The sequence below is a fragment of the Cucumis sativus genome, chromosome 6 (assembly GCF_000004075.3).
Source record: "Cucumis sativus cultivar 9930 chromosome 6, Cucumber_9930_V3, whole genome shotgun sequence".
NCBI classification, from domain to species: Eukaryota; Viridiplantae; Streptophyta; class Magnoliopsida; order Cucurbitales; family Cucurbitaceae; genus Cucumis; species Cucumis sativus.
The window spans coordinates 20,526,296-20,538,935 of record NC_026660.2 but is presented as its reverse complement, the minus strand read 5'-3'; the positions used below and the strand labels follow the sequence as shown (position 1 = coordinate 20,538,935).

General features: G+C 31.4%; 1 protein-coding gene across 2 annotated transcripts; it reads left to right on the top strand.

Annotated features, from left to right (window-relative positions):
- Nucleotides 1-9,293: 9,293 nt before the first annotated feature.
- Nucleotides 9,294-12,414, top strand: LOC116404742 (protein WHAT'S THIS FACTOR 9, mitochondrial-like). Of its 2 annotated transcripts, XM_031888108.1 has the most exons (3): nucleotides 9,294-9,714; nucleotides 10,183-11,489; nucleotides 11,918-12,414. In XM_031888108.1, the coding sequence occupies exons 2-3, from the start codon at nucleotides 11,072-11,074 to the stop codon at nucleotides 12,010-12,012; spliced, it is 513 nt and encodes a 170-aa protein (XP_031743968.1). In that variant the 5' UTR covers nucleotides 9,294-9,714; nucleotides 10,183-11,071; the 3' UTR covers nucleotides 12,013-12,414. The 2 variants fall into 2 exon arrangements, 1 of the variants encoding a protein (XP_031743968.1); XR_004217799.1 differs by lacking the exon at nucleotides 10,183-11,489 and having other exon boundaries at nucleotides 9,305-9,714.
- Nucleotides 12,415-12,640: the final 226 nt, after the last annotated feature.

The following is a 12,640-nucleotide window of genomic DNA, read 5'->3' as shown; positions in this document are numbered from 1 at the left end:
AGAAGCTTAATCACCCTTCAACCAAAACTTGGAAAATCCCACTAAAATTGATTAACAATTTTGACTTTCAAAATTGTAAAATCAATTTCCTTTAATTAAACAATTTTGCACTTAATCTAATTAACTTTTAAAATCTAATTATAATAAAATAAAATTATTATTATTCTCGATCAACTCAATTTACGATCTAGCTCAAATCCCTATTCAAATGTTCGATATTATAATTTCATTTAAATATTATTTCTCTCTTGATTTGTAATCGTTAATAATATTTCTCTAAAACAATTCAAATTTCTTGATCACACTACTTTAGGTTTAATTCCTTCACGGACTAGTGGAGGGACCTAATTGACCTACAAACCTAGAACATTTTCTAATAATCATGATTAGTAAGACGACCATTCACTGACTGTTTTTGTAATTTTGGTTAGGTCAAAATATTGTTTTACTTCTAAAATTAAATCATGTTCCATAAGTTTCACTAACCCTCGGATGAAAAATTGGTTTATGATCTAACCACTAAACTGAATCCCTCTCATATTCACAAATCACAAGTTTTAGGACATAAATCTAATAGGAGCAACATCTAAGACAACACCCTTAATTTGTTTGTTTGGTTGAATCGACTTTTGGGCTTCCAACTTCACTTTGGTGCAGACATGAGCGACTTTCTTCACAATAAGGAAAAATCTTGGAAGGTGGTATTCCAATTGGTTTACTCTTTATGGTAAAGTGAGTTATAATTTCTAAGTTGATCAAAGTTATGATAATCGAAGAAGACAGTGAATATAGCAAAGTTGTGGATTCTTCAAAGATCTTGCCAACGTAAAATTTGTTAAGTTTTGACAAAATATTAGAAGAGCGGTTGTCTCTTAAGATTTTTTTTTCAAATAGTAAAACTTTTCTGACTATGGTCAATCAAACATACGTTTTCAAAGTTGAGCTTAGTAACAAACCCCAGTATAATATCATATTTGACCAACATTTATATTACTTTTAATCTATGTAAGAAATTTTTAATTTTATTCATTTATTTTATTTTTAAATTAGTTTTATAAGGGAGAATTTGCATAAATAAAAAAATATTAAAAAAATATTTACATTCTATCCCAAGAAAATGAAGATTGCATAAGGGAATATATTACTTCTATATTATTCCATATACTATTCTAAAAATATCCCTGAATAGATTCAAATATTGAGGCACTGACGGATTTAGTATAGGTCGAAGGACTCAAGTCTCCTCAACTTTATTATCTTTATATAATATGTATAAACAAAACCAATTAATACTTAATATTTGTAGGCAGTTTAGTAGTAACTATGTTTGTCATTTTTATTTTTTCTCTAAGTTACAATTCGAAGCCTCCTCTCAATAAATTTTCTGGATCCGCCACTGTATTCATGAATCATTTTTTGGCAACTTGATCCGTGTGATGTTGAAATGTTGGTTACAGTGGGAATATATGCACGTATGTTTCCACATCCATCACCAACGGCAAATATTTTTATAACCGATATTTCCACATCCATCATCGGAGACAATTTCCTTTCCATGTATTTTTTTTCATTTCCTTCGTTTTCTTCTTTTCTTTCTTCTTTGTTTTTCTTGTTCATATTTCCATATCTATCAGCAAAGACAAATATTTTCACAGCTGGTGTTTCAACATCCATCACCGGTGACAATTTTCTTTTCATGTATTCTTTTTTTCTTCTCGTTCTTCTTTTTTTTTCTACTTTTTTTTTTTATGTTTTAGATCTTAATTAATTGATGTTATGTTTTTTCTTTATTTTTTAATCAAATTCAACCATTCAATTTAGTTGTAAGTGAAAGGCCTTAAAATTAAGGTGTTTTTGGTGAATTAATTTGAATTTTATGTAAGTTGCTTAAGTTTTAAGGATGTTCATTTTTATTTTTTTTTACGTGAATTCATACAAATAATCAGTTCGTCCTTGGCATTAATTAGTTTATCATTGGTTTTAATTTCTTTGTGTACTGATGTACATATAATTTGAATTTTTTACGTGAAGATGTAGGCATTAAGAATCTATCTCTCCGTTATATATTGTGTGAAAAATCTAATGATCAAAATTAGTTTGCAATAGAACTCTATCACTTTCTATCAATTATGTATTGTGTTATAATATAGTGAGTTAAAAGTAGTTTGCAATAGAACTATCACTCATTTAAAATTAGTTTACAATAGAACTTTATCACTTTCTATTAGTTGTTTATTATATAAAAGTGTAGCGAGTTAAAATAATAGATCTTTATCATTTGATATATTTATATTCGTATCTTTCCAATTAGCTTCTTATATAATATTTTTTTTTGAAGTAATTTGATATCATAGTTAATATTTTTTTTTTGAAGTAATTTGATATCATAGTTAATATTCTGATAGTAGTTTTTATGGTGGACAATGGACACAACACAATTCTTATGAGAATCATAGTGTTTTTTGAGTATTTTTGGATGATATGATGGATTTTGGTGGTTTAGTTGTTTGATCTTAAATCAAATTCAATTGGATGCTTCATTTAATTTGTCTATGTTATTGGATTTTGGTCAAACCAATATTCAAATGGTATTTTATTTAAAACAAGGTAAGGATATTCTTCGGTTTCTGTATTTGATTAAAGATTCAAGTACTAGGCATCTTTTGGTTGTTCATGTTAGGGATCATTCTTTGGTTGCTCATGTTAGTATAGAAGCATCTTTTAGTGATATTAGTGGCAGTAGTGAAGCTAATGATAAATGACTATGTTTAGCTTCTTCTAGTTCTTCTTCAAAGATGACATTATACAAGATTCTTATTTTCATTGCAATTTGAAGAAAAATGGTGGAATAGGATGTATTTGTAAGTAAAGAAATTTTTTCAAAATGTTTTTAGGTATTAGCAAAAATAAAAATTTCAATTCAAGACTAGTACACGATCAATTGAGTTGAAATGTTTGCAAGATGGTTGTCGATAGTATGTTCATGCACCTCGATATAAGAAGAGTGATTTGTGGATGCTTAGGAAGCATATTTCTAACCATGGTTGATTTATGAATTGAATGCAAAGTTTTCATAGGCAAGCTTCTTCATTCATTATTGGGAATTGCTTTGAAAGATGATTTTAGGTTTAGGTTTAGGTCTATTGATCACTCTCTTCCTAGAGATATTATTCACAAGGCTCGTACTAAGTTATTAGTCATCAAAAAGCTTCGAGATCAGAGCAAAAGAACACATACTAAAATTATTATATGGTGATGCTTCCGAGTCTTATAGTTTGATACCAAAGTTCTTAGAGAAATTCAAGGAAAGGAATTCAGGTATTACTATAAATGAATTGTTTTTATATAAATTTTCTATTATTGTCACATAGCCACCTATCACTGTCTATCAGTGATAGCCATCTATCACTATCTATCACCGATAGAAAGTGATAGACATCTATTAATGTCTATCTACCAATGACAAAAAATGATAAATTTGTTAGTACCAATGATATAATTGTTTTCATATATTTTTGTGTAGGAACATGCACTTGAAATAAATGAAAATGGAAATTTTAGTTGTTGCTTCATGGCTATTGATACATCTATTAAGGGTTATTGGAGGTATTGTAGACCTATCTTACAAAGTCCCAACATCATCGTATTAATTTGTTGGTACCACCATGTGAACTGGCAATAGGTGCTTGTGGTGCGTATATTTTTTTATTTTGGCATGTGATATTCCTCCCTCTTGCCTCTAGCTTGTAATGGCTTCTGCTGATATTTTTGTTTAATATGTCTTCCTTTTCCAGGTACTGATGACACACTTTCTTGCATAACTTATTATGTTTGCAATGCCATTTTTACCAGCATCATGCTCCATGCTGGTGATATGAATGTAAGATGCTACTTTTCTTTCTGATCAATAGCATTAAGGTCTTAAATTAATTATACTTCTGATGACTTAGTTTGTTTGATCTCTGAGGAATAATTGTTATAGATAACATACGAGGTGGAAGCAATTAACACACTATATCTATCAGTCTAATCTAAATGCCATTTCAGGACAAAAAAATGTCTAAATAACCTTGATGAGAAATGAGAATCGTGCATATGCAAAAGGTTTTTGTAGATTTTTGACGTTGGGAAGCAATTAACATTACTCTTCTTCAGCATTATGACATTAGGAAAAAATGTGAAGGGAGCCTTTGCTACGACTTCTCAAATATGGAGAAATTGTTGAACCAACAATCTGTTAGGGAAGCCCTTGGCGTTGGGGACATAGAATTTGTTTCATGCAGTCCTACTGTCTATAAGGCTATGCTGGTGGACTAGATGAGGAATTCTGAAGTGGGCATACCTGTTCGATCAAGATGCTTGTATACACAGGCGAATATGATTTGATATGCAATTGGCTAGGTAGGTATTCTTCAAATACGATATTAGATCTTATTCATGGACAAATAGTTTAATCTCTGATGCCCATCATTTGCATGTTTTTCTAACATTTGAGTATGATTGTATATGGACAGGCAATTCAAGATGGGTGCATGCAATGCAATGGTCCGGTAAGGAGGAGTTCGTGGCTTCTCCTAAGGTCCCCTTCTTGGTTGATGGTTCAGAAGCAGGCTTGCTTAAAAGACATGGCCCCCTCAGTTTTCTCAAGATTCCTCTCTCTCTCTCTCACACACATTTTCATGAGCACATGTTAGTATGTTTTCATGGAATTAGTTAACATGAGGTTTTGAGATTCAAAACTTAAAAGTACTTAGGTCACTTGCCTAGAAATTAACCCCTACGAGTTTCCTTAACACCAAAATGTTGTAAGGTCAGATGAGTTCCCGTGAGATTAGTTAAGGTGCACATAAGCTACCTCAAACACGAGTGGATATCAAAAGAAAAAAAAAAGTACTTGATGTTCTAGTTGGGGCTATTTGTTAGGGCTAAAAGGCAATTAGTTAGGGAGTTAGTTAGCGTATTTGGTCAAAAATAGAGATTGTGAGAGAATTGAAGGAAGGTGGACAATTGGGCCTAGTGTTAGCATACTCAAGAGGGAGGTTTATACTTAGTTTGATTTGTAGTTCTTCCTCTATAATTCAATAAATTTCAAATCTTAATCTACTTAGAAGGTATTCTTATGAAAAAAAATTAATTGTCGTATTAGCTTTTGATTGAGAGTATAGGACCTTAGTTGAGCTTATGCTATTCAACACAACAGGTTCATGATGCGGGGCACATGGTCCCCATGGATCAGCCCAAAGTTGCATTAGAGATGCTGAAGAGGTGGACTCGGGGCACACTCTATGAAAAATCATCTGATCCGCAAATCTTGGTCGTGGATATGTGATTCGGGCAACAATAGAGCAGTGTCCGTCCTAGTGAACATTTGTTGTCCCAAGTATGTAGATATCTCCGTATCTTTCCGGATATGTTTAAATCTCATGTCCACACAGTTTTAATTTTAAACTTCATATGAAAACTAAATAGCTTTCGATCTTACCTTTTCCCTTTTTAGTTTCGTCATCTTTTTTTTTTATCTTTCTACCTAACTGAGTTGTCAAATAATCCTCGGGAAAGAACATACATTTTAGCTTTGAAGTAGGGTGGCCATGGGTCGGGTAACCCGACTATTCGGGTTGTAAATTCTTTTTTAACCCAAAAAATCACCTTTGTTAAATAGTCATCTAATCATTTCTTTTTGTTTTACAATAAAAGGTAAAATGTTATCACGCAATTTTCTTGTTGATTTATAGATTTGTTTTCAAGCATTGAATAAAGTTTTGCACCCTAACGTTAATATATTCGAGAAAGTTACATTTCAAAGATTTTTGGAGAGTAAGTAGTAATCTTTTTATGAAACTAAATATATAATCTTAGAATACAAGTTTTGTTGTTATTAATATTCGAAACAATTTCATCGAGATAAACAAGAAATAATAGTTTTAAAATGTTAATTCTACATTTGGGTTGATGTGATTCATTCTAAATTTATAATTCATAAATCAGTTAAACAGGTACAAATTTTTTGTAGTTGCCAAATGTGCACTTTTAGGACTAAGTAACTAAGTTAAGGTGTATAATAACATTTTTAAAATTTTAAAAGTATAGTAAAATCTCTTATCGATAGAACTATCGCTAATAAATCTTTATCAACCCGTGTATCATAGACAGATTTCGTTAGATCTAAATTCTGCTATGTATGGAAGAAAAAGAATACAGCTATATATGAGAAGAAGAAAATTAAGGTGTATAATAACATTTTCAAAATTTTAAAAGTATAGTAAAATCTCTTATCGATAGAACTATCGCTAATAAATCTTTATCAACCCGTGTATCATACACAGATTTCGTTAGATCTAAATTCTGCTATGTATGGAAGAAAAAGAATACAGCTATATATGAGAAGAAGAAAATTATTGTTGTGCAATATGTTAATACTTTGGGTGATGATAAGAGTATGGTTGGGAAAGGATTTTCTCCAACGATTGATTAAAAGTTAGGAAATTTTGCACAATTAGCCTTTAAACTATATCATAGCAACTTGTAGCTTTCGGGCTTTTATATTACATATAGATTCATTCCTTTTTGCTTTTTCTACTTCTGTAGATCTTATTTGGAAGTTGGAGACTGTTACCAAATTAATTGATAATGTATCTTATTTGGAAATTGGAAATCAATGCATGTAAATTCGTATTTGTTTTAAGTGTGGTTAAATTGTTGTTTTTTAGTGTTTTAAGAAGATATTAAAAGAAATGAATTGAACTCTTCAAATAAGCCTTCGACAGTTATTTTATTTTATGTTTTGATCACTTTTACATCTTGTGCTTGTTTGATTGCGTTGATTTGTTTGATTGCGTTTTTTTAGTAAAGCTATAATATATTTACATAGTAAAAATAGGATGTTATCTTTAACATATAATGACAGGGTTATAATATATTATTTATAGCTATAATTATGTGTTATAACAATACTATTTAATATAATATAATTAATTTTCTTTTTTGCTATACAAAATCTTACGGACCTTTTTGCTCGATGTTATAAAATATCTAATTTCTTTATAGGTTTTCATAAATTTTACTTGAAGTATTCATTTTTAATAGAAAACCAAACACACGAAATACTTCATAACAAACCAAACACCATAACTTTCGTTGATAATTCATCAACATTACAAAATAAAGTATTGAATAATATCTTCCTGGAATAAAGTTGTTATTCAAACTAAAAAAGCTACAATAAAGTACACAAGCTCTCCAAATGCACTCAATTCATCCAATATTCAAGGTTATGTTATTAGGGTAGTTGAGTTGTCATTGTTGGTTATATTTTGCTTTGGTAAGATATCATTTCATCCACACCTGCATGAATGTATAAAATATATATCAATATATGATTATGAAATACTATAGTCAATTAAGCAAATAAATACATATAAACAAGCTTGGAAAATAACACACCATTAATCAATTTTTCACCCCTTCCCCCTCAAGAAAAATATTACACAAAACTCAATCAAATCGTTCTTCAACAAAGTATACAAACTCTCCAGGCAAAATATCACAATAAAGATTATCCTAACAAAGTAAATTGTAATCTTTTTCAACCCCAAACAAAGAAACACATAGTGCCAACTGCTCTTAGTTGAGTTGTTCTTGCCAAAAGAAAATCTAACAAAAGGTTTAACAATCTAACGTGTGCACAGAAAAATTACAAAAACTGGAGGAACAAGATAAATCTTAAACTAAACGTTGAACTAAAGAAAATGGTTGCACATGTTGCTTGCCATCAATGCTGAAATAAAAGAACTGTTGCAGTAAATAACACCAGCCAATACATACTGGCTCAAAGTTTTTGAAAGTAAGTTAAAGGGATCCTTAGCTTGTGTAAACAAGGAAAGAATCAAGCCCAAAATCACAGTCTAATCATATACCTCATCATGCAAACACTAGCAACCTCAGCAAATGGTTTGACATCAAATATTACACCATATGACAGCAAAGATCAAGCCTAACATCACCAAAATTAGCTCTACATAATCTACAATTAAACCCAATTGAACAGCCCATTTTGTTAATTAAAGTGTTATGTTTAGGCCTTTTCGAAAAAAGAAAACTGTAAATTCATGCCTTTTGTAGCACCTCAGTTTGGTCATTTCTCTTGGCACTATTCAAGCTGAAGAACCAGACCATTTTTATGCATAAAAAACAATTTCAATTATATGAGATCATCTTCATCTCTAACCTTAATTTATTTTTCAGCTCTTGTTTTATTTCAATTATCTTTTTTTTCTTGTATAGGTTGAACAATAGAGATAGCTTACTGAGATGTATTCAATTTTTGTTCTACCTAACCTACCGAATTAAACCCAAACAACCATTTTCTAGAGTAATTCAAACAAAGACAAACAGAACCTAAACCATTCCCCCAATGTTATTGACAAAATCTAAACCAAAATCAATAATGTCCTTAGAACTACAACTTTTATTTAGCCCTCACAACACATAACAAAAAATGTAAAAGCTCTAAGTTCAAGCATAGTTTTCTAATACAAAAAAGGGAGTAAACCTCTCTAGTGTTCTCTTTCTTTAGGAATATTCAAACAACATCATTGACCAACCTTCACCCTAATTAGAAACTTAAATAAAAATAACTTTTATTCTAGTGACACATTTAAAGAAATGCAAACCATAATCTTCATCTTCGAAAGGTGAGAATTACCTTTGATATATGTGTTCCAAGGCTTTTGTGCACGACATTATATTAGCATATAAACATGTCAATATTCGTAGAGTTGCATAGGCCGTGAATCATACATCATACTTCTTCAGATGTTCATATAAACAGAAAAAAAAACACACAATTTAATTGGTCAAAATTTCTTGCTCAACACTCACGTCTTTGTATTGTTTTCCAATCTAAAATAATTCATCCATGATTTATAGAGATTTATCTCTTACATAATTTAAAGCATAGTATTAGAATAATGTTGAAAATCATTTTATCTATTGGTTAAACTTGTTAATAATCCTATATGAAATTTTCAAAAAAACGATATTTTATATATTTAATATATGTAAAAAAATAGAAAAAATTTGTCAAAAATAATAAATTCGACAAAATATTTACTAGATTATATTAACAATAGATAGATAAGCCCTCGTATGTTTAGTGAGGATCCATGGAATATCAAATTTTAAAATACCTTATAAATATTTTAATTGATTTGGCTATTTTTAATAGTAATAATATAAAAAAAAAAAAACAATTATACTTATATTGTACTCCAAAATTAGAAGTTGATAAACATAAATTAGAGTTAGTAGGAGTTTGGTTTAATGATAAAATTTAGAAAGGGAAAAAGAAAGAAGAAGAAAAAAGAAAGAAATGAAAAGAAGTAAGCCTACCCTCATCGGCCGTCTTCCTTTCTCTATCAAATAGCCGCCGACCCTCTTCTCAGGCGACACTCCAGCGGCCACACCCACCGAACGCCCAGCTCTGTAGTCGACGACGGTCTACGTTCACTCCGAACGGCTTCAGGAACATTGTTTCTTCTTCGTTCGAGACTCCAGCGTGAACGAACAACAAGTTCTGGATCACGTTTTCAACGACTGGGTGTGTGTTTCAGGCTGCGGCAGCGTTTTTGGCTTGGGGATAAGTGTCACTCGTGGAAGTTCAATAGGTGTTAATCTTTGTCCAAGGAAGTGAATTTTCAAGGATTGTCTATCGAGGTAATTAGTTTCGAAATTGTTTGCACGCTTTAAATGGAGATTCTTATGTGGTCGATTGTTAATTGACATCTCGGATTGAATTAACTGTTGGTCTTACCAAGGGGTAGCCATACCTGCTCGGCTACATGAACTATGCATTTATCCTACTTTGTATTTGAACTGAATGACTGAAAGTTCTGTTTGTATGGATGTATTTGTTGATTGAAAGTTCTTTTTACCGATTGAAGAATTTTCATTTGAAAGTATTGAAATATTAGTGTTATAAAAAGTATGAAAATACCATTCATTATAGGAGTTTCAGCTTGAAGCATTTAGGTTTTAAAGCTTATTTGCTTGCAATATTTTGATTTTGAAATACCAATCTTTCTAGAAAAATTTTGACAGAAAGTTCTGTGAATTTCAAAGCTTGATATGAGAATTGCTTATTGAGTATTTTTGTACTCATCTTTGATTTTAAAATGTTTTCAGATGGCAAATCAGGTGATAGTTTTAAAGGGTAGTTAGGGTGACTCGATTCCGAAGCAGCCACCAAGCAGAGTCTAAGTAGAATTTTCGTTCCCCTTGATTATTTGATCTTTACAAACTCTTGTCTAATTTGGTCAGTTTAGCCTTCTCGATTCCCATTGTCAGCCATTTCTATTTCCCAATCTAGACAATTTTTTCTTAACCTTTCTTACTTATGATTCTACAAATTACTAGAATCCCTCATCGTTTCACCCAGATTCGTGCTTTCATTGATGCAAAGGTCAAATGGGTTAGAGATCCATACCTTGATTTTGCAGTTCAAAGAGAGAAAAACCTCAAACAAGTAATTTCCCTTAAGAATATGATAATTTCGAGTCCTTTAACATCTGTTCCACTTTCTTCTTTCTTTTTGCTTAAACAGAACCTCAAAGTTCCCACTACCACCATCTCCAAGTTCTTTGAGTTATACCCTTCTGTTTTCATCCAATTCCAGCCTAGTCTTGGTCTCCATCCTCATGTCAAAATCACCTCACAAGCTTTACTTCTCCACAAGGAAGAATCAACCATTCATAACTCTCGACTGCATAGAGATGATGTTGTGAAGAGGTTAGCAAAACTATTGATGCTCATAGGGGCTGGAAAATTTCCCCTATATGTTATTGAGAGGTTGTAGTGGGATTTGGGTTTACCCTATAGGTTCATTCCAACCCTTCTTGCTGATTATCCTGAATATTTTCAAGTTTGTAGTGTGAAAGACTGTTTAACAGGTGAACAAACTCTTGCATTAGAGCTACTTTCTTGGAGGAAAGACCTTGCAGTCTCTGAATTGAAGAAAAGGGAATCTCTGGAAGGAAATTTTGGGAGAAGGAAAAGAAATCATATTCCATTTCCAATGAGTTTCCCGAGGGGTTTTGATTTGCAAAAGAAAGTGATGAATTGGGTGGAGGAGTGGCAGGATCTGCCTTACATTTCGCCCTATGAAAATGCATTCCATCTAGCACCAAATAGTGACCAAGCTGAGAAATGGGCTGTGGCTGTTCTCCATGAGTTGCTTTATCTTACGATCTCAAAGAAAACCGAAAAGGAGAACATCTTCTGCTTGGGAGACTATTTGGGGTTTGGTTCTAGGTTTAAGAAAGCCATAGCTCATCACCCAGGTATATTTTATGTCTCAAACAAGATTAGAACACAAACTGTAGTTCTTCGGGAGGCTTATAAGAAGGATTTTTTGGTAGAGAAGCACCCTTTGATGGGGATGAGGCATCAGTACCTTCACCTTATGAACAAAGTTATAAGGAAACCTAGACCAGGTATCATATTAGCTTCTTCCAGAGGTAAAAGTAGCAATATTACATTTGCCAATAAAGAAGTTTAACTGAAAGAATTTGTTGTGCTTTTTCATTCATCGGTCTTGAGGAATACTATGCTCTCTCATAACAGTGCATTTCATGAATGAAAACAGTATTAAAGCCTTCATGATCAGACATGACTCTGGCAGTTGAACTGTTTTTTCTTAAGAGCTTGGTGACATCTTGGTAGAGCATCAGAGAAATTTTGTTAGTTAAATTGTGTTTCGGTTAGCGTTAATTGACTTGTATTCTCCCTTTTGAGGTAGAAGGTTCAATAAAGGGTAGTGAATAGTTTGACATAACAATTGTTTGTAATAAATTGCTTCCGTTGAATTGTGTAAGTTGTAAAAGTTCATATTTCTTAAGTTTTTCATGTTTTTGTTATATAGGTATATTAAAAGATACAGGCTGTTACAAAATTCTTCCCAAATTTTTTAGTTGTGCAGTGGTCCATCTTCTTCTGCTATCCTCTGTAGCTTTCTGAGTTCTCTGACTATAGCTCGACCTTTAAGCTGTTTAAGCTTTCTTAAGCTTTTCCATATAGAGGTTGAGCTAACTGAATTTTCCTGTAACACTAATAACATTAATCTTTGGCTTCACCTTTGTGTTGTAACATGTTATTACTACTCAGTGACTTCCATTACAATATCTATTAATCTAACCTTCATTGTTGGCTTAAGTTGTTCTGGTGTAATATGTCAGTAGTATGTAATTTTAGAGAAAGACCTTAAGGCATGTAGGAAAATAATAGGAAGGCAATTGTCAATTGTGAAGTCAAGCACATGAATGTCTTGACTTTTGAGTATGAGTATTATTGTATTATATAATACAGCAGGAGTGCCTTCATTTTTCTTCTTTTTTTTATGACTAACAAAATTGCTCTTGAGTTATAATATGCATTATGCATATATGTGGTTCTGAGTTTGTATAAATATTCTTTCTTACAGTGTATTTAGTTTCTTTAAAATATTATTAATAATAATAATAAATATAAAAAAAAGTTATTCTGAGTTTGTATAAATATTCTTTCTTACAGTGTATTTAGTTTCTTTAAAATATTATTATTAATAATAATAAATATAAAAAAAGTTGTTCTGAGTTTGTATAAATAT

Coding starts and splice junctions, on each gene's coding strand:
- LOC116404742 (XM_031888108.1), top strand. CDS start 11,072: ATGAGTTTCCCGAGGGGTTTTGATTTGCAAAAGAAAGTGATGAATTGG. Junction 11,490..11,917: donor TATAAGGAAACCTAGACCAG/GTATCATATTAG, acceptor TTTGTTATATAG/GTATATTAAAAGATACAGGC.